General features: G+C 46.4%; 1 protein-coding gene across 1 annotated transcript in view; it reads left to right on the plus strand.

The window, feature by feature from the left end:
- LOC107192473 overlaps window positions 1–23,037 on the plus strand; it is a 143,347-nt gene that overhangs the window by 33,317 nt on the left and 86,993 nt on the right. Inside the window, exon 2 of the mRNA XM_015581732.1 lies at window positions 2,687–2,878. Coding sequence (XP_015437218.1) covers window positions 2,687–2,878 — 192 coding nt within the window. The remainder of the gene's footprint in view (window positions 1–2,686; window positions 2,879–23,037) is intronic.

Below are 23,037 nucleotides of genomic sequence, written 5' to 3' on the forward strand. Positions count from 1 at the left end.
ATCGACTTTGGTAATTTGGTCGTTCTCAGTGAAACCATTTTGTAACCTAGTTGCACAGGGTGCTCCGAAATGTGTGCATGCCACTAGTAATTTAATGCATCGTACACTCGTGTCTGTACCAATAAATGCATTAATTATATTATATATTGTTTTAGCGTTATTGACCTGTTAAATGGAAAATATAAGCTCAACTTGTAATTAGTACACGATGTTCCAATAATTCTCCCTACTTGTAACACGGTCATTTACGAGCCGAAGTGTAAGAATCATTCAAGCACCAAGCATATGGGCGTCTGTATCTCGTGTGTGTGTGTGTGTGTGTGTGTGTGTGTGTGTGTGTGTGTGTGTGTGTGTGTGTGTGTGCAGTTAAAAAAGGGCACTGTGTGAATCGCCGAGTAAACTTTCGACTTCAGACGGTGCTCTTTCATTCGGTGTTCAAAGCTGCGAACATCAAAGACACAGTGTCTTAACGCGTCATATATTTACCGATTTTATTGGTTATCTCATAATTCTTTTCTGGTGACGGACCGAGTAGATGCGAGCACCACTTGGAAGCCCTTACGAGTTTACGAGGGCCCCTCTGTGCATACCGATACCATACCAGCCCTTTTTTATCTACCTGCGTCGTGATATCGGTGCGTTGAAGTGTTTGGTTATTAGATAAGAATGCAACCGTTGCGAAGGAGGCTTTAGTCAGCCCTTTCGACACTTCCGGTCTCACACTGGTTTTCACGTAGACTGTGTAGACTGTAGACGGTAGATGGTAGATAAAATCGTTTGCTCGGTGGAACTAAACCGTTGTACGCGGCCCGCCTCCTAACACACTTGTTTCTTTTTTTATACGATCATCGACCACCGTTCACTGTTAATTGTATAACATTAGCGACGTTTATAGACACTTGTAAAAGTGATTCGTTGGAATGGATTGGCTTGGGAGGAAACGGAATTTTTTTTCTATTCGTTGACAATGACTGTAATACTGCGGTATGAAGTTTTAATTATACTCGCGCAACAATAGTCGCGAAATCGAGATCCAGATAACGCGTAGCACGTACTTGAAATTGGTTGGACGGTCACGGTATTGGACGTCCTCGGAGCAGGGAACCGTGAAGTATTCGAAAACGACAGAGTCATCGGAATCTAGAAGTCGAACGTTAATGCACTGACTTTCGAACCAGTAACCGTGGTATATGTATATTGTGTATAGTAACTCTCAAGAATGAAAAATTTCTTTTCTTTTTATCAAAAGAAGATTATTAATAAATTAAAGGCAAATGATTAATACGAAATAAGTGCCACGATAATTTGCTTTGTATCACATTTTCATTAGAATTGTAACATTTTGTTCGGGTATTCGAAGCGCTATCTGGAGCACAGGTTCGTGGGAATTCGTGCGTCCTGTCGAAGCGTCCAGGTGGGTTACCGTGCCGTCACCGGATGTAACGAGAGTTCTTTTGTGCGTAATTATTTAGCAGGTGTGAAATCGAATTGGGGTGTTGCGAACTAACAAACAAATCGATAACCAGCTTCGACGATGTATTATACTGCTTCGACTAATCTAAATAATTTAAATATTCTGAATCTATTTCGAGATTTATCTATGGTTGTCTATGGGTACACTATGCGACATGACAAACGATCGATTCTTTTTACGTTCGGAAATGATGATCCAATTCAATGTTAACATATTACAAATTTTTAATTTCAATCAATCGTTATCAGTTCCAGATAAACTGATCGATGCCCGATGAGGTTATCAATGATACGATTTGTAGACGGTTCTAAATACAATTGATAATCGTGGGCAAGTTCCTGTCCAATCAGTTTGAACGACCTTTGATACATATGTACATATATAGTATTTTTGTTTGCAAGGAACGTTGGAAACAGATTGGAGTTTATTTTAGCGACAAAGAAATTACTTTCTTTGCTTACCTTTCTAGGGTAACCTTATTCGCCATTGATCCACGCAGGTTCCTACTGTACCTCCGAATGGTAAACTAGGGATCAGTGAACAGGAAATTCGGCTGTCGTTCCGAAAACCCCCATGCTCCGAATTGGATGGAATTTTCAAAATAGCTTATTTTTTTTCGAGTCGCCAAAAATTCTTTTCGCAATCATCATTTTTGTCAAAAAAAGATTTTTACCATTTGAGTATCATTCCCTATCTTACCGACAAAATTTATTATAATATATGTAGTCGGTAAACGTCGGATTTTAAGGGTTCCATTTCGACTACCATCAGTAAGACAGACCCCTTCGTTCACCGTTAAAACTTTTCCATACGTATGTAATGAATATCGATCAAATCTTAGTTTCTCCAAAATCAATAAGTAACGTTTCTAACATGTATCGTATCATCATGACTTAATTTTTCCTGATAATCTCACGACTGGTATCAAGTACTAATTATCGTAGCAATTCACGACTCCGATTAACATTCGACATCCGACTTCCACCAATTGTTTCGAATATCTAATCTAGTTTGCATTTGAAAAGTATCCGGATGTACGTTCAAATCTGTAAATGATACGCTTCATACTGGTCGGATGGAGAATAATAATTTCGAGCGACGCGTTATAGTATACATCAACCTTTAAGAACGTCTCGAAAAATGTTATTTCCCATATATAAGTCGTTGGAGCGGGATGAGAACGTTAAGAAAATTTCATTTTGGTGGTTCCAGCGATCAGTCGACGCCACATCGTCAGCTGCCCGGGAGTCTACGAGGTTCCCTGAGCTATTCCCACAGCCACCGGCATAACAATCTCCACAGACATGATCCACCGCTACCACCGGCTTATTGCGCTCCGCCTCCGCCTCCGCCGGTGTCCTCTAGTTACCCCACAGTGCAACGTGGCTGCGCCCTGCATTCGAGGTAAGTCGCGCACCACCGTCGTGTCTATGTAAGCTTCGTCTTAATCGTCGTACATATGTACCGGTTACGTCCGAGCACGGCTACCACCGATGTTACGAGCTGTTGTTCCGTGTCCATTCTCCGTGGTCATCTCCATCCTTTAAAACGTCACCGCCAACGCTCGTCGATTAATCCAGCCTTGCTCGCTCGACGCTATTGTTTTCACCTTCCGGCTGTGTACTTACTCTTGCCGCCGGGTGTGGGACAGGGGAGGGTTAGAAAGCGAGAACCGGGTTCGTTCGTCGCGAGACATTGGATGCACGAGGGATGCAGTCGGCTGTTGGATAATTGTTACGTAAAGGGAAGAGGATGGGCGTGTAAACGGGGGTGAATCGCACCCGGATAGGTTTGCGTCGTTGTGCAGAGGAACACGTATCGTAAGTAAGGGTTTGCGAAACACCATCGCAGAATGATGTTACCCAATGTATGAAATACAGTGAAATGAGGGAGGATGATTCTCACGCGTTTCGTGAATTCCTGAAGGAGTGTTTGTCAGGCGTAAACAGGGCTAAGTCAGACACCTGATCGTGTATTATGTTCCATTTTTGAATAGAGTAAATTCTCGATGAGTGTTCGAAGGCTCCTCGGCGCTGACAAGGAGAGATCGTCAGGTGTAACGCTGACTTTGTAATGTCGGTTAGCACAATGTTAGAACTTGCAATTCTGAAGCCAATGATGTTTGTTTCAGCCGCATATGGCCATTAGTTTATGAAATATTTCATGTTTAGTGTCGAGGAGCTTTCGAACCCTCATCGAGGATTTAGCTTACTATTTTTCTTCGCTTTACTATTCTTACTATCTTTCCCGTGATTCACCGATAATCAATCATAGAAAAGCAGGCTAAGAAAGAGACAAGTGGACGTAGGTATAACGAGTGGCTGTCTGTCGGGTTCGAATGGAATGGAACGGAACGAAACCGAGTCGCGATTAAAGGTCTCGTTGAAAGAACTCTAAGTGGCTGGGAAGAGGCTGTTTCGCGAGCTCGTTGCTTGCTTTGCAAGCCCAGCTACTGTAGCACCAGCCGTAGCGACCTCGAGCCAACGCGACGGCACTTTAAAAGCATTTGATGAATTTTCGAACGACCAGTCGTGAACAGAGTCCAACAACTCCCTCGAACTGTTCCAACATAACCAATGAAAAAAAATGGCCATACAATTAAAGTGTGTAGTAGCGATCTTTGGCAGTCAATTTAATTTGCTTAGTTGGCTACGGAAGTCGTCGCAGGTAGTATCGGACGGCCGCTGGTCAGACGTAAGGTTAATCCCAGGTTACTCCACTCGGGAAATGGCATTCGGAAAAGCGGCGGACCGTGAGCAAAATCGCAACCAAAAATCCCGGCAACATTTTAATTTCCAGTCAGCACCAGCAATTGGAACGGCGCAGCGACGCATTTTGAATTCCCTTTTCGGTACGATGGGTGATACAATAGCGCGGCTCGGTTTTGCTCTCCGAATGAATGTCCTCGCGTAAAAATCGTACCCGCGGGTCACGTTTCACCGGATTCGCGGGGATTACGGGACACTCCGATACGCGTACAAATTACACCCACCATCCTGGCGCGCACATACATATGCATATGTCGATGTATACGAGCCGCGACGCGAATCCTCTTTCTTTTCCGTCGCCGATAAAGAAAATAAAAGGTTTTCTCGATCGACTGGCTACCACCCTCGCCCTCGCCCTCGCCCTCGTCCCGTCTCTCCGCCCTTACAGAGTTTCTTTTTCTCCCGTTGTCGGAGCTATTTAAATAATCAACCGGCCGGAAGGGAAGGGACCCTTTCCGTCCCGTTGTTCTCTCTCTTTTCTATTTGTCTTTCAACCACCCTCTGTCTGTTTCTCGCTTTAACGCACCGATCCTGTCCCCTCCGTCTCGGGTTTGCCGATTCTTTTATCGTTTCTTCTCGTCTTTTTCTCTTCCTTCTTTCGCGATAGCGGGGAATTTATGCGAAGCCACGTTGGATTCATTCGCCGAGTTCGTTAACAGTTTCCACTCGGCGCGGGGTTCGGATCGTTTCAATCGGTTCGAAAAGGTTTAGACCGAACGAATCCTCCGTGGCAGTCCACGGCAGACTTCTCGATGAATCTGTCGAAATACATACGTATAGAGAGATCGTGGGAGTTACGTCGAACGTCCTTTCTTTCGGAACACACGATTCTTTTTTAAATGTCTTAGCTTTCGATAGTCCGGTGTGTATAATTACAGGGAAAGCAACACATGGTTTTTTTTTTATATACCACCGTCGCTCTCACGCGTTAGCCGACTTTGTACTCTACGCTATACCCACGACAGCTTTCCATACTTTTAACTTTTATCGTACCGCCGCGCCGCTCTGACGAGCAGTACATTTTATAATGTTGCGAGTACGGGTACCGTGTTACATTATTACGAAGCTGTAATTATACGAAAGAACCATAAAACAACAGATAGCACAGAATTGCTTCGAATCCATGGAATTAATTCCAAATTATTCCACATGTTCGAAAAATCACGGAAAAAGTCGACGCGTAATTGGTTCGTATAGTACGTGAATGGCGACGGTTTTCCATCGAAAGGATCGCAAACGAAGAGAGACACTTTCGCGGCCCACCGAAAACGTTGGTTCGTTTCGCGAGCATAAAGGATTTCGCGCGTTCTCGTCCGAAAAACTGGGTCGGTCGACGAATTTTCACCGAATGCCATTCACCCGTTACTTTATCATCCGGAAAATATCCGAAGAATTTTTTATTCACCCCCTTCCGCGGTAGCGACGGATTGGCCGCGTGCGCGCGAACTCGCATTTGGTATTTTTCATCGGGCTAACGAGTTTTCCACCCTGGTTGTTATTTTCTTGGAAGACGTGGCAGCCACCGACGCCACCGGGTCTGGGTTATTTTTTACAAGACGACAACGTACCGCTTAAGCGTGAAGCGTAACGAGGAGCCTCCAGCCTCGAGTAACATTATTCCTGCCCTTGAAACCCGCTACCTATTAAATTGCTTCTCGCTGAAGCTGCTTTTCCATCCGAAACGAAGGGACGGTAACCCGGGTTGGGTTCAAGAGGAAATTCATTTCTTAGCGAAGGAAATCGAATTTTTCCCCAGGAGGAAATTCAATTTCGACGGGGACCCGTTTTTTTTTTTTTTAAATAGGTCCAGAGAATTTCAAAATTTTTAGTCATTGATACGAAACGTGCCGAATTACTATTCTGTTCTCGACAAACATTACGATTTTTCGAGTAGAAACGAAGCGTTCGAACAGAGATAGAGTCGGGAAAGAAAGGGTAGCGTTCTCTTGTCACAAACTGCGGGATAACTGGCAGTAGTAATGACGCCGGTGTTCCGATTTCCAGGGGCCTTGTGAAATATTTGCGCGAAATCCATTAGGCCTCCTGCGTTTTTAATGATACGAACAAGATATTAAATGAATTCGGCCGCAGCTCGACGAAATAGCCGAGAGCAAAGAGCATTCTCGAATGTGGACGAACTTTTTAAAACGATTTCAGTTACCGTAACATTTTTACCAATTAATTTTTCCGGTACAGTTTGATTACATACTTATACCTTGTTTAACGCACTGTTGTCTCGGTTCCAAGTAGTAGATACACAATTCGAAAGAACTAGGACGGAATTGTATAAATAACGTAGAATTCACCGTATTCGAATGTCAAAAGCAGTGTCGAAAAGTGTTCGCTGTACAGAGAAAGGAAGCACTTTCTAGACAGAAAATACGGCAGAAGCAGTAGTACAGTCGTTCGAACAGCTGTTAATCGAATCGAGTTCGAAACAAAGGGTTAACAATCTTCGTAGAACAGTGGATTCTTCTGTAAAAGCTCTCGTTCGCGAAACGCAGCGATATTACTCGAGGCTGTAACGAAATAAGGGTCGGGACTACGTGTAACGAGAACCATGGGCTGGCTTCGACTTCTAAAAGCTTAATCCAGTTGCTGGCCGGGGTATCCCTCTGTTTCCTGAAAATCGATCGGCACACGGCCGTTCTATTCACGACGGCTGCCCTGACCTAGCCCGACGAAACACGATTCCCGCGTACGTGTCGTAAGTTTATCATTCTTCTCTCGCCACCGACGCCCTCCTCCACCCCGTTGTCGAGTCTCGACCTCTGACCCGTTCCGTTCGCCCTTTGCCTTTTGCCCCCCTTCCCATTGTTCCCGCCTGTTCCACGTTTCTGGTCGCTTCCAGCCACCATTGTCGAACCGAGGGGTCGGGCGAGGGGGGGGGGGGGACGAATTCGATCGACACTCTCGCGTGGTACAACATATTGGGTCGATCTATAAACCCTCGTGTTTACAGGATCATCCTGGAAACTAGGCCATAGCTGTCCCCTATGTAGGATCCCCTAGTATTTTCATTTTTGTTACTACATCTTATTTCCTCTCGTTACACCTTCCTGCGACAAATTTTGCAGATTTGCAGCAGTATAGTTTTAATAGCTCGGTATTAGTTCGATATCCGAATTTCGCAGAGGGCAATGTAACAAGAACTTTTTCCTATAAAAAAAAACGCATTACGGGGGATTATAGGAAAACACTGTTGATTCTAGCGTAGGGAACGCGCGTAAAAAGTATCGCGAAAAGTCTTCGACGAATCTCGAATGTTTCATCCTAGCCGGTTGCAATGGCCGGGCTTCTTCTTTTATCATCTTGCAGGGAAAGATCGGACGGTTTTCGTTGCGGCTTGTATTTTATCGCATCGTAAAAAGCTTTACTTATCCTCGACGCATAAGTCGAGCACAGTGTGTGTACCGTCCGTTGTTTATACCAGTTTTCTGCGCACGATAACGCAACACGGAATCCGCCGCAGGAAATTCGAGCCTCCCTTTTCCTCTTACAAATCTTATTGCGATTGTCTGGTAATTGCGGGCGCGCTCGCTGGAAAACGTAAAAAACCGAACGTAAAAAGCGCATTGCCGGTTTTAGAGCCACTTTTCGGAATTGTTTCTCTACACGGACGACGCAGTTAGATGACTTTTACGCTGACGGGTTTTTACGCTAGGTCTGCAAAACGGGAGTATCTTTTCAGAGATAAAAACTTTGACACGTTTAAAACAGGACACGTCGACTAGGACGAGGAGCCGCCTAGGGTTAATACGAGACGAATGTTTGTTTCGTGGAGTGGTGACAATGAACGATCGGTAGTTCGAACGTACGCTAGTGCGAATTTACACCGGCGAAACGTTGTTTCGTCTGTGATAGTCTGTGATCTGGCTCTTAAAAAATTCTTTCTCACTTTTGCAATTATTACCATTGACTTTCTGACGAAATTATACCGTAAAAAATATGTTTTCACGAGTCCAGCTTCCTTTTATTCTCTTCAAGTTCTGAATCATGAAAATTTCAAAATCTAAATTCGTACTAGTATGGTGTTTACGTATGATGAAATGGGGCATGGTGTTCACGGGTTAACACGGCGCGACACAAGGGGACGAATATCGAAGAGAACTAAGGAAACGTCGGTTCCATTCCCGGTTTCAGCGACGAATCAGCGCTCGAAACGTTGTTCCGGTTCACCGAGTTCGAAGTTTGCTCCCGGCACTCGGGCCATTAAAAGTCCTCGCCCCGCTCCTCTAATTAACTTTCCGGGCGAAGGAATAAAAGTGTATCGTCTCTCAGGAAATCCGGGACAGGGCTCGTTCTTTTTTATCGGTTCCCGGGTCGATCAACAGCGCGGAGATCGGCTCGAGGGCAGTCGAGGGTAGAACGCATACATGGTGCAAGTTTACGGGACGTAATTGGATTTCCTTACGGCCCAATATCACGCATCTCTTTAAACCTGAAATTGAAGAGAATTAAAAGTTCACCCTCGATCGACCGCGTCGATTTTTCAGAGTGCCCCCCGCCCCCCTATGTCCTTAAGCTGTGAAGCATCGCGTCGGTTCAACAGGGATTTTCAAGCTACGCGACCGTTCAATAATTTAATTTCAACCTTTGTGTACCAATTAATTTGGACCCGTTTATTAAAAGTACGCGATTCCTACGAACGTTCTCGAGCCGGTTTCAAACCGTTTAATCCAGTTGACCTACTCTTCGTGGCGGAAAGCGAATCAGTATTTTTGCCGAGAGCTCGGGTTTCGATCGAACTCCGGTGGATAATGAAAGTATTTCCGGGGTGCAGTTAAACACCTTTAAAACTGCAGGAGAAACCGTATAGTCCGATGGTAAGAGAGGGTGGCGCGGACCGAGGATCTAACGCCTCGAGGATGCAATGTATGACCGACCTTCGGTTATCTATAGGGTCGGACAACGGTATTTTGTTCAGAAGTTCGGTCGTTCTGTTTTCGGAATTCCTTTGCTTCTTCGGTATTCCACCGATAATTGTTCTTTGTCGTTTCGCTCCGACGAGATTGAATTATAAAATCGTCCATAACGCGAAGATCGATCACTGATAATATTAAATGGAACTCTTACCACGGCAATAGTGTTAAACTCCTTCGCGTTCGAATTAGTCGCGCACACTGGCGAAAAACAATCGAGAAAGAAAACTCTGCAGACTGAGATGGTAAAGAGGGAGGGACCAGTATCGGACACTATTATTAACTAATTTTAGGGTGAAGTACACAGATCGGAGTTCGATAACAACGGAGGGACGGGTGGATTGCAGTCGATGTTTGCTCTTAGGGAAATCCGATGACGGGGTATCGAAGCCAATTACAGCGTGAGCTTTCGGAACGTACCGACGATAATTCCTCGGTGAATCGAGCCTTCGAGTTGTCGGAAGTGTGCTGTTGGCCTGCGGTCGATGAAAGTAAACTTCTGCCGAATAGTCGGTGCAAACTTTGAGCCGGACTTCTAATCGTTAATACTCGGCTGCTTTATCACGAACCTTCCTCGATCATCTCGGCCCCGACTTCGTTAGACGGATCGTTCTATTGAGTCGATTGGAAAGTTTTTGCGTTTGTTTATCGATGAATGTTCGCAGGATCCTCGGTACTGCGTGTTCAGACGTCATTCCCATCAGTGAACGCTCGACTGGTTCCACGGAGGACACCCCGCAATGGCAGGTATGACGTCTGGACACTCAGTGCCGAGAAGCCTTTAAATATTTATCGATGATTTACCGTAGTAGTTATCCTGTATTCTTCATAATCTAGTCTAGTATCCTGTCGTGTGTTGCGTCTAAGTGTGTTTTGTCAAGTGTACGTATTTAAATCAGACCGAATCCAGACCAAGTTCGAAAAGACCCAGGGTCGAGTTTAGTTACTTAAGCAGAACTTAAGCTATTGTGCGGAGAAGTAGCTCTCGAAGCAACGATGGTACGGACAGCCAGCCTCCCTTCGATTAGACGAGCTTCGCTGAATTCTGGACAGCGTTTCGGACAATACAGTTCCGTCGCTCCGGGATTCAATCGCGAGCATGCGCGTTCAGAGTGTCCTTGCAAATCCAGCGTACTGGAAATCGCCTTAATTAAACTATTATTAATATTCACGGCGGACTTGCTAGCTCCGGGGTCGGTGTAGCGTTCTATCCTTTCGGTAAATACGAGTAGTAACCAATCGCCGCGCTGGACCGTCAGAGCTTACGGTAGACGAGACAGTTTAATCCTTTTTCAACGTTTCCGCAATTTTCGGGGGAAGAATGCGGCTTATTCGGAACGAAAATGGCTGGGAATTTCTACTCGTGCGGCGAACGGACCGCGATACGCAATGGTTCGTGGCCAGGGAACTCGTTAGCGCGCGAACATTTCATCTCGCGGAAAAGAATCGCGCGATTCCTGCGGCGCGAACAGGATTTCGGTTGTAAACATGAAGCGACTCTTCTCCGCGTTTGTATTTCGCGGCTACCGGCTGCTGATAATTCTCGTATTTAAAGAGAAAAATGAGTGAACGTCGTGGCCGAGGCTCTACTGTTCGGGGAGCAAAAATCGCTGGATTTGTTGCTCTCTCGCAAAACACGTTGACTTCCACGCTGGTCATTCGTGATCGGCGTTATTAAATATCTTGAAAACGTTTTGAACAACGTGGGGGCCAACGTTTCAAATTAATTTCATCGAGTGGAGGGATTTAAAGCGGAAGTTACGAAACCGATCGACCTTTCTTGCACGGCGATATATGTATAGCACGATTCTCTCGACGAACGATCGCGCGACTGTAACCTTCTATTCCGCGAAACACTCGAAACACAAGAGTACGAGAGAGAGAGAGAGAGAGAGAGAGGGAAAATTCGACGAAGTTCGCGAACGATGGCGGACGCATCGAACGAGACCGTCGCGGTGGTATCGCACGCCAGCGCCGATGGAAAATTCATATCGGTCCGTTTCTGTTTCACGTTTCCATCACTGGCCGATGGACCGATTCGCTTATTCATAAGTTGCAGTTCCCGGTGCATATTTCTCGTATTTCTCGCGGCTCGAAAGACATGCATAATTCGAAGGGGGGCCTGGGGGTGGCGAGCGAGCGCGTGCGTAAGCGCACGTAAGTGCACTCGCGTTTTGCATAATGCAGGACCGTGCTCTACGACGGGGTATCTACGTGGTGTAGGTTGGCTGGCATCACGTGCAAAGGCCGCCGCACTCGTGTATGTAGTCGCAGCTGCAGCGGCACGATGCACCGGCACGTGCCATGCCCGTACACCGATATCCGTACGTTCCGAGGAAAGTCTTCGCATAAATACCGGTTCTTCCTTCTTTCTCGTGTTCTTCCCTTGTCGTCGTTCTCCTTGGAAAAATAAGTGGGACCCTCTGCCGGCTCGACATTTTTGAGAGCTCGAAGCGAATGCCCCGTTTTAGGCGATCGTCGCTCGACCAATAGGCGGTGGATCCTTTGCCAAGAAAGAATCACAATGACGGTCTTTTTTATATCTGCGCTAGTTTTTCTTACGATGCGTTTAGACAAAATGAACGAATGAATGCTCGTTTGCCCCCTGCCCCCCCCCCATTTGCTCGTGTTCTTTCAATCAATACGCAAACAATGCTCGTTTATTTTAATTGTACCAGATCAGAGGGCGAACAACTATTCGTTTGATCTAAACGCACCTTTACATTCTGTATAGCCAATTTGCGCGCAGTTTCGGAGGTGGAAGATAAGTTTAAAAAAAAAATATTGAAAGACATGTAGGTACTCCTTTTTAAGTCGCGTATTGGGTCCAAAAATAGTCTATTTTCAATTCACGGTCCAACACGAGTTAAAGTACTCTCCATTAGGAAGATTTCGCAATTTGTCGGAAGAATCTCCGTGAAGCCAGCACTTTATTCGTTCGTTCGATCTAATTGTCCACGGTAGCAATTGGAGGCAAACTCTTCCACTCGTCCCCGCGTTCGTCGACAGAATCGATACAGTCGAGGTGGTTCGACGTAAAAGAAGTCGAGCTAAACCCTCGGCAGTCTCGTTTACGAGGGCTAGGAGCGAACGGCGAATCACGCCCTCCTAGAGAAGCGAATGTATACTTATAGATCTTTTTAATGGCCCGTCACCGCGATACATCGTTCCTTCCTGGTCCCCTTGAGCTCGAATCGCAGAGATCGTGCGCGACCAATCTTCCTTTCCGTTCTTCCGCGACGCAATGGCGAGGGAATATTTAAACGACAGTCGCAATGCCGCCGTTGCCTGTAATGGAATTGCAGTCGTTAGAGCCACGACGTGCGTGGACCAGCCACTCTGTAATGGAATTCGGCGATGCTCTCTGCAATGCCACGACTTTCCGATCGGTCCACCGAATCGACGTCCATTCCAATGGGATTTGTTGCGCGCGCGTGTTGCGATCCAATTCCTTGGATCAGTGATCGCTGAAGCTTATAAATAGGATCATCGTCGAGCTTAACCCTCGAGAGGCCAATTATCTATGTACGTCTGCTACGATGCAAACGATCGTACTTATAATGTAAAAGATTGAAATAATGACGTATGTAATAAAATGGAAGCTTTTATCGAGAGTGAGAGCTACTGGAAACTATCCGGACATTCTCGATTTCAATCGGTCATGAGAATGTTGTACCGTTTTTAAAAGAGAACAGCAAGGGCACATATTTACCTTACCTTCGCGAAGAGTCCGGGAGAACTTATCCGTCAGCCAGATTCCAAACAGAAGGATGGACGGCGTGAAGTAAAAATTTTAAGAACGCGAGCGTAATACGCAGCGCAGAACATGGAAGCATTATTTTTTCTCCGTTTTCAAGTCGGAGTAAACTGAAAATTGTAACGCAGCAGGCCCCTTTACCTTTCTGTCCGAACAACGGGTCTCTGGCACAGTCTTACATTTATCTCTTCAATGGATTCACTCGCTCACCGTCTGTGTGTTCCTTTTATGTTGCAGGTGAGTTTCATCTGTTTTCTTAAATATTTGTCGACGCTGTTTGCCCCGCTGCTGCTGCTGCTGCTGCTGCTGCTGCTGCTGGTAATGGAAGGTAAGAGTCCACCCTCGCGCGCGTTACGAAATGGCGTCGCTCTGTTCCCGTGTGGACCTTTGACCCCCGCAAAATTGTCGACACGGAAAACGTCTTTTCCGAAGCAGTCGCTGGAAATTCATTCGAATTGTTTCCTACGTTATTCCCACGTCGTGTGTGGCGCGCGTTGTTTAACCCCGACTCTCTGACCGAAAGCTTTTGGACCGTCGTAGTATGTAGTTCTCCGAAGTCATGCTCTCGAAACGAATCTGAAATATCGCAAAGCAGTCGTGTGTCGTTGCTGGAAAGAAGATCGAACGTGTTTCAACGTCCTGAAGTCTCTTGAAGACCTTTGGTCGATACCTACTCGGGGCAACTTCGTGTCTTCCATTTTTCGCAAGATTTCGACGTATTCAGCCATGATTCATGGATCGCGTGTCACGAGGGGAAAGCTCGACGTCGGCTGATCGTTTTCGACTGTCCAATAAAAGACCCATCTATGACAACGCGGCGGAATGACGAACGGCTTCGTTTTCTCGGCCGAGCGCGGCTTTCTTGTCGCGTTTTGACCGCGTTCGAGGAAATCGGGACGTAGCCAGTATTCTCGGGTTGGTTGACTGAGAACGCGACAACCCTGACGGAAGGGAACGGGAAGATTCGGTCGGCTGAGGCGACGCTGGTGGAAGCTCGCGGGGACGAGTGTGTCACGCGATAATAAATTGTCTACGGCGTTTAGTAGGCCAGGGTGGCTCGGACCACGTCGAGGGGGTGAATACGATCGAACTTGGAAGCTGACCAAATGTAAAAGCTTCTTAGCTTTCATTGTACGTCGCGCTAGCGTCCTCTTCTTCGACCCTGCGCTTCGAATCTTACACGTATGTCTACATTTTCAACGATAAGATTGCATTCGAAATTGACGAAACGGTCCATTGTTTTGGCAATGTTTCACCCGCGAATCGGTTGGTATCGTTTTTAAGGAAGCTTTTCGATCTGTCTTGAAACGAGGGCATCGCGAGCTTTAGTAGGTTAATGCGCGAGGAACCGCGAACCGTCCTAACCCAGACCACGTTTCGAGTTTATACGTATGTTACTCTTACGTCTGGTTACCCGGATTTTCGTTGCAAATATCAAGTGTATCTCGTACCGCGTCACGGGAGTCAAGGTTAACTTGCAAAGTTTCTGAGTTAAATTGCAACGCTAACGAATGTTCGAACATGTCTGTTCTTCGGATATATGTATACACTATCGGCCAAAAGTATGGGACCAGGTCCTGGTAATTAAAGAAAGGGAAACATGTTATTCTACAAAGATTTGATAAAAGTAATGTAACTGATTGGAAATAATTTGTACATGTACCGATTCCGTAACTTTTCTTATATCGTAACAGAATGATCAGTTAATGTTCCGGCAATCATAAACTCTGATCTCATACTTTTGGCCGGTAGAGTATGTATGTAGGTGTAGGTATACATATACATATATGTACATATAACAGTCGTGTTACAGTATCATTCGCGTTCTGTAGACTTAACAAATAAATTACTCATTCCATGACTGAAAGCTCTTTGACCGTAAAAATTTATGTGACAGCACATTAGAGTAACATCCATCATACCAGCCGCCACTGGGTAGGGGGAGAGCTTGAAAATCGCCTCTCGTATTATTATCTCGTATCTCGAACCTCGACGCGGCCGGGCACGCTCTAATTTCGAGCGGCAGCGTGTTTGCAAGAATTTAATTTACATGCCGCGTTCCTACCAGTGGTACGGAGGCACCGACAGTGGCGACTTAATATTTGCATTCAAGTCCAAATTCGGAGCTCCCGTTGCCGGCTGACACAGTCGCGATTCCGAGTTAATCACGGCGCTCGGAAAAAGAGCTCAGAGGGTGGTGGGGTGGATTCGTTTGAGCGTCTACACAGCTCCTCCAGTTGCGCATCCCCCGTTTGTCTAATCGCGAGAGCCGCAATTAGCGTTGCCACGATTATCCTTGTTGAACGAACGCCTCTGGTACGTCCACTTTATTATCATTATTTCTGCGCCTTGCCTCGCCTTGCTTCTTTGCGCTACCCACATCGCGTTATGCCGGAGGGAGGACGACGCGAACGAGCATTAAAGAAGACCTTCCGAGGGAAGAGCTTTTTCCCCTAGCGCGGAGTCGTTGATCTCGTTGGTTCGATCGGGCGTCGCAGGGGTGAACCGCGTTGCTCATGAATGAATGGCCCACGCGTACGCACGCTTGCTTTCCTGCCTGTTTGCCTGCATGCACCATCGATTCGGCCCCGTAGACGCATCTGCAGCGTTCGGGTTTGGCGAATTAGACGGAACGACGACGCGACGGTGCAGAATCTTATCCGATAATTTCATTTAACTCAGTGAGGACCACGCGGTTTTAGCTTTTCGCGTAAGTAACGTCGTGTTTCAATGAAACAGTTATAAATAAATTATTTTGAAATGTAACGACGAGAAGTTTTCGCCTAATGAAGTCAATGATATATTATTTTTCCCAAGCAACCTATACAATGCAGAGAAAAATGAATATTTCAAATAGTAATGTCAAGAGTGGCAGATACACCGTGTGGCGTATCGATACGCTTACGGTCGTCAGTCGGTTAATAACTCATCGATTCTACTACATACTCAGTGCGTTTACGTGCTGTTCGAAAACGCTTAGAATTCTTTGGACACAAAACGTAATAGCGTCGATCTTCGAATATTCCGATCAGATTGGAGCAGCTTGTTTGTGATCACAGCTCGTCACTTTTAGTTTTCATTCATTTTTATCGAAATTTGATAATACCACTTTTATCTTGGTGGAATTTCATTAAAACGAACAGTCTGCCTTAGGGTTTTTCACGACTTTTCTCTGAGTTACAACTTGTAATCTCAAGCTTTTGTTTCCAATTACTGTTCCATTATTGTTGGAAAACTCTGGCGGTAATAAAGATCCAACGATTGGGAATTTCGCTTGGCCGTGGGCAACGAGAGTAAAAATGTTTAGATTCTTTCAAGCTGCAAGTTAATTACGAAACGTGTACACGCTGCGCGAAAACGTAGAATATCAAATATCGGTCAGTAACCACAGCCACGAACCACGAACAAATAACAACACCGTTCACATTTTAACTCTGAGAAACACAACATCGTAGGCAAAAGAGGAAACAAAACTGACCCATACGCGTAACATCAACTCCAATAATGAAACACAACAGGAATATAGGAAAAAGTTCAAGGAACTAACATTACGTACAGCGCATTAGAATACAAGAAACGTTTCCAAAATGAATTCTTCAATCATTCCGTATGTACGCACACGTTGTTTCGTGATACATGTTATTTCAATACGAGGAATCGACGGAATCCGCTCGACGTTCGAGTGCGTATTGAACTTGGCTAGCAAAAGAAGGATCGTCGGCTAGCAAAAGAAGGATCGGCGAGGAGGAGGACGTAGCTCTCGTAAGGACAATGCGCCGTCGACAATTGAGCTGCGGTGGCGGAAGGGGTAGACGAGAAAAGGAGGGCAAACCGGTGGCGCGACAGAGACGCGGGAAAGCGTCGGGGTGGCAGTGGTGGCGGCGGTGGCGGCGGCGGCGGCGGCGCGAGGGGTTGAAATCCGACAGGGTGAAAGGAGGGTGGAAAAGGCGCATGCCAGTTGTGCCGTTGCCGCGTTACGAGTCGGCCAACCGCCGCCAGGCTCTTGCGCGATTTTCCCGGTTCGAGTGGCGCTCGCGGTCTTCGGTCCCTACCTGTATTCCAACCGAAGATCACCGTATCTCTGTTCCTTCGCGGTCGAACGTTGGTGCCCGCCGTGAAACGGGATCGAGAATTCGCCCGGGGATTCGCGCGCGCGTCTCCGTCTACGAATTGTGTGTGCGGTGTCGGAACGCGGCGTGGCGGCAGCGATTCGGAGCTCGCCCCGTTGGCAGCTTGTGCCGGTTCGAATTTTTTCGTCTGGCCGATCGATTGTTTTTCAAATTAACCAGCGAGCTTCTCGGTGCAGGACAACGACCCTTCGCCTTCCTTCCTTCCTTCCTTCCTTCCTTCCTTCCTTCTTTCCTTCTTTCTGGACTGCTGGTACATATCGCTGAGGCTCCGCCTGCGAGCGAGCAACCCAACGGAGCAGTATTTCTCGCGCTTCACGTGTACGTCCCGGTTAAATGTTACTCGCTGCAGCAGCCACGATCCACCGAGCCGGCGAATAGTTTTTCCACGACGCGGCCGTTGGATGGGATTATTTATCGCGGCTAGAGAGCGAGCGAGAGGGAAAGAAAGAGAGAGAGAGAGAGAGAGAGAGAGAGAGAGAGAGAGAGAGGTTTGGGTGGAAATAAACTGCTTGAAATATCCCGTAAGATCGAGCCGCGTTTTCCCGACAAGATAATAAATGTGTTGTTTCTTGAAGAAGTTTAGGCTTTTCGAAACTCCATCGAACCCTTTGAACCCGAAATTTTTTTTCTTGAAGACAGTTTTTACGTTGCGTAGCCACGTTACTCTGTGTTCGGAAAACCTTTCTTCGTGTTATCAGAGTCTACAGTGAAACTCGTATACCACTGTAAATTCGTCTGCTGTGCGTGCTTCGCTTCGGAAGTTTCGTGCACCGCTTCAACCGAGTTCGAATTTACGGATGCAAATGGAATTGAAGGTAAATGCGCGAATTACGTTCCCGGAAGAATACATTAGAGCCGCGCGAATCCGAAATGCATTGCATTTTAAAGCCAAACGTTTACCCGTCTAGGCCGTATCGAGGGAACGTGGAAACTGGAGATAGATTTCGGTGTGATTCTCCTGAAAAACGTTGCATCGTTTCTGTTCTGTGCACGAAATCCTGTTTTTTTCGAATGCAAACGCGACATTGCCGTACCAATATGTTTGGTAACAGCCAATCCACTAACTCTAATTATCCTTCTTTGCGAATTAAATTAATGGATTAAAAAAACACGTTTTGACGCCTTTGATAATGTCGTTCCATTATAAACGTTAATCTCTCGAGTTTATTCAGATGTGTCGATTTATTCGATAATAACCTGAAAAGATTGAATACATATTTTCATAGATGGTTTATTAAAAAATACAATAGATTGTTTCTCCAATGAAAGGACGAGCTTCGATTGCATCGAATTTAATAAGCTTTCCGGGCTGGTATACAACCCACGGTTGAAATCTCATTACGAGTATAATTTCGAAACGCGTTAAAAGCGCAGCGACGCATAAAATTGTTTTCCTTCGCCGTGAAAAAGTCCAAGTGACTGCATCGCGGAGTACAATACGCGAGGTAGAAACTTATCGCGGGTTCTATTATCGCCGCGAGAGAATCGCTGGTCTTCTCGACCGAAAACGGCGCGGTCGTGACCCAGTAGAATCGCACAGAATCTACACCCCCCCCCCCCCGCGCCGGACTATGTCTTCCCTTGTTTTCGAATCGTTCTCCGTGGTTCAACTGAGTTCTCGATGTTTCAGCAAACGCCGTCCTTCGACCATTCGCCCGCTGGCTTTTCCTCCGTCGACAATTTTCATAGCGGACGAGGCAATTAGAACGAGAGGCGACCTTGACTTTTTAATGCGACGCCACTCTTTGACGAGAACAAAGAGGCTCCGTACGCGAGCAGAGTGTCCTCCCTTTGCTCGGTGATTCCGTTTTCATCGATGCTTTCAGTCGTGGAGAGGGGGAACTCTTAGCTTCCGTCCGTTAACGAAACTCGAGGGCATCGCGTGGATAATTAACGACTGTGCAGAGCGACGAATAAAAAGCAAATCCGCGACAGACGAGATCGGCTGTATTTCGTTAATTCGTCGTGATTTGTTTAAATTGCTTCTCGACGAACGATTCCGCTATATTTAATTGCACGGACCCCGTTTAATGAATCTTCGCGATCGTATCGACCTAATGGATAGCAGCTTCGTGGGAAAATTGAATAATCGAACGAGCATTATTATCGAGCCGAAGTTGGATGTAATTGGAATCAAGTTAACCGGGGAAACGCGAAAGGTCGTGAGGATTTCGGAGGCAGAGAAGCGGCCCGCGATGGGTTAGAGCAACGGGGGGTTTGGATACGAGTAGGTTTAGCGCCACGCACCATAATCCTTCGGTAATTGCAGGTGCAGGACCATAGAAGCGAAGCAAAGATTATCTTTCGTGGAAGAATCTTCTAAAAGCGGTCAAGAACCGCGAAGATCACGCGGAAACGGTTCGTGGACCCGAAGGGCAGCGAGAAAACTTATCCAATCGATGAACTTCCTCGAGCTTGGCGAATCCAATGGAACCGAGTCGTTGTCGAAAATGTCAAAAGTTCCACGCGAGCTCGCGAGAAATCATCTTTGACCTTCTCGATTCACGGAAAGTAACATTCGTAACTGAAAGAGAAAGTAGCTTGCGGGATATAAATTTTTCGGCATTGCATACTTCTGTTCCTAAGTAGGTACTGGGACAATAGTTTTTTCATAGGTTGACGTGTAGAGATCATGTTGTGTTAGGTATGCACGCTTTCGATGTTTCGCCATTACGAAGTCAATGGCTATATTCCGAGTTTTCGTCGTAGCTTCGTTCGATCGTTTCCGCAATCTTTGGCGACTAGTCGCCTTTTTCCCAGCGTCTGTTAAAGTAAACTTCGTCTTTGAACTTCTTACGTACGGGGAAAAATTGAACGGAACGGGTGTCGTCGTCGTCGTCGTCGTCGTCGTCGTCGTCGTCGTCGTCGTCATCGTCGTCGTGCCCGGTGCTTCTCGACCTCGGCGTCCTCGAGAAGCTACGTAAACTACTTTAGTTAACCCCTTGACGTCGACTTCCACGACGAAGAAATAAGACGAGGAAGCTGGGGGAGGGCGGTTCGTTTCAGCTGCTCCAATTCTTGCGCGGCGTTCCTGATCCCGGGACGTTTTAAATTTCAGCTGACAGAGGGATAATTCTCACCAGAACCAATGCTGAAAAATACGATCCTCGATACTCCGGAAATTTTCACCGAACTGATCACATCCTTGCAATTTATAATTTGTTCGCGATTTACGCTATCGGGGTGTGTCGATTCTCCTCTGACGTGGTTTCGTGGTCTTTTCAAACGTGGAAATGGAATTCTCCTGATATTCCCTTCTTCGGAAAGCTGCATTCAACGCAACTTCGACGTCGAAGGTTCGTTCCACTTCGCGCACCATCTTGTTCGTGAATTTCTTCGCGACGTCGTAGTCACGCAACGGTCATTTTATCGCTGCTAATAATTAAATTTCTCCATATCCATCGAAATCCTGCGAAAGTAGTCGAAAAACCTGTTATCGAATTTCTACGAATAATCTCGCGACGACGACGGAGGACTTGTACGAAATTAAATTCAGTTGTATCCGGGAATTTTGATTTCGAAGCCAGGGGTCGCGGGAGCATATCCACCGGAAGAGCATAATATTTTCACCGGTAATTCGAGAGAGAGAGAGAGAGAGAGAGAGAGAGAGGGAGAGACTGGATGTCGTTGGGAGGACACGACAGTATAGCATAGCCAGCCACGGATTTTCATATCAGAGCAGGATGACACGGTGCCCGCGCATTCAGGCACGAGTGACGCGTGTCACCGACGCTTCGCGTCGCTTTGACCTGCCGGAATTAGTCGGTGGGAAAGATAAGGAACAAAGAGATGGCCGTCGTCACCGTCGCCGAATAGCGAACGACCCGTCGCGAAGAAATTATCGTTTAATCGCGACCGCCTCGTAAATAACGGAGACGGTGCTCTGCGCCTCTACGAGCATTTTATTATCAGCTGTCGCCGTTGCACTTGCAGTCGTTGTGCGTTGCCGTTTCTCTTGCATACGTAATGCCCAGGAAACGGCTTTGTCCCCGCGTCGCGAGTGTCCCCGAGAAAAATGGCTTTTGGAGCACGGAGTTAGATACCGCGAGCGCGTCTCACACGGCATGTAAATTACTGTATTTGTTTAAAGAGTAATTAAGAGGAATGGGGTCGGGGGAGTTTATGAAGAATGGAACCTCTCGTCACCGTGCTGCTGCTGCTGCTGCTGGTTTCATACGTTTATATCCTCGGGACAATGCGACGCTGAAAAACTTCACGCGGTTAATCGTCGGGATTAATGAAACTTGATATGCGGCGGGTTAGCGAGTAGAGAATTTTCGGAAGGTATTATATATATGCGACGCTCGTTAATCCCGAGGCTACTACCCATTTTTACACTCGTAAAACAGTGAGAGAGACAGAGAGAGAGTCAGAGTTAAGAAAGAGTGATTGCGCGAGTTAGTGATTACGCGAGAGGACCGATGGAATAATGAATCTGTATAAGGCTAATAAATGTTAACGAAGCTGACCGATAAGGAATCCAATTAGAAACTGGAAACGTAATTAGCACCCAGTCGGTGGCAAGAGTTCTATCTCGCGTTTTAAGTAATGCTCCCGATCGGCTTCAAAACGGTCTCCCCTCGTGGTTTCCACACAAAAAAGCTGCGTTTTGTCGTGCTGTATCGGTCCCGACGATTCGTTTTTTTTTTTTAATTTCCGTGGATTAATTACGTTCGAGAGTAAACAATCATATAAAAAAGGCGTGTTTCGTGGAGTCGCCCCGAAACCGGGAATGAATCGGGGCTCGCGAGAAAAAATCGAAGGGGTTTTTGAGACGTGGCGTGGCGCGATCGCGAAACGAATTTCACGGGAAACGGGGTTAGAAAGCGCATCGCCGCGGGATGAATTTAACAATACAGGAAGCGTGTCCATACGGGACGAACGCAAATACAAAGCTCTTTTTCACTTTTCCGTTGCCCGCCAGAGAATTGTTCCCAGACACCACCCCCTTTCCTTGCTCCGGTCGCATTTATGGTTCAATTACCTTATTTTTCTCTCGTTGTTTCGCGACACACCGAGGGGTAATTCGGCGATTCGGAAGCAACCCGCGCTCGGTTTGCTCTTCCCTCGTCACTTTGATATTTCCACGTCACGAGTGTAATCGACGAGCGAAAGGTACCCGCTACTCCCGTCACTGGAAATTATGAGCTCCGGGAATCCGATTTTTGGCACGGACGAACGTGAACAAAGCCGGTTAAAAAAGGAAAAAAAGGAAAATTTGGAACAGTTGGACAGAAAATGGTCTGTAGCGACATTTTTCCGAGCCAGCGGTGGGATGAAATTTTTTTTCGCATCGGTGACTTTACGAGTTACGAAATTTGTATTCTCCACTTTGTATTTACGGTTTTATTAACCATTTACAAAAAAGACATCAATTTTCGATTACGAGAATACAAGAAGAATACTTCGGCCACCACCTCTTATTGAAACAGTTCGAACGTGTTGCAATGCGGCAGTGAACTTTGAACAGCGGAGTGAATAATTTCTCGGGAAAATGTACACAATGCGGAAGGGTTTTCTCCGCGTGATCGAGGGGTTGGAAAGCCACAAGTCGTCGGTCGAGCGAAAAGGGGGGAAGGAAAACTAGGCGTATACCCTTTGAATACAAAGGTTTATATGTAGATGTGTTTACATATCGGGACCGTACACGTTCGATTCTATGCACGGAATCGCGAAAGTTTACCGCCAACTGTGGTTGCGATGGGTCCGTATGTTTGCGTCATCGTTACAGCATCCAAACGAGGACCTAGAAATTGCAGCTTTTCGTGTATCTATGCTGACTACAAACTTGGAAACGTTTACTTCGGATTATCCGAAGCAGAATGAAGAGGACGGAAAGGCCAAGGATTGGCGACGGTATGATCTCGGCAAGTTCAGGGATGCCGTATTGCGAAAATGAAAGACTGAAATATTCAGTACCCGAATAGAATGCCGAAGCGGGGCCGAGCTAATTCGGACGGGGCTGGTCTGTAAATCGTGTAGGGAC

This window comes from Dufourea novaeangliae, unplaced genomic scaffold, assembly GCF_001272555.1.
Source record: "Dufourea novaeangliae isolate 0120121106 unplaced genomic scaffold, ASM127255v1 scaffold343, whole genome shotgun sequence".
In the NCBI taxonomy this organism is placed as follows: domain Eukaryota; kingdom Metazoa; phylum Arthropoda; class Insecta; order Hymenoptera; family Halictidae; genus Dufourea; species Dufourea novaeangliae.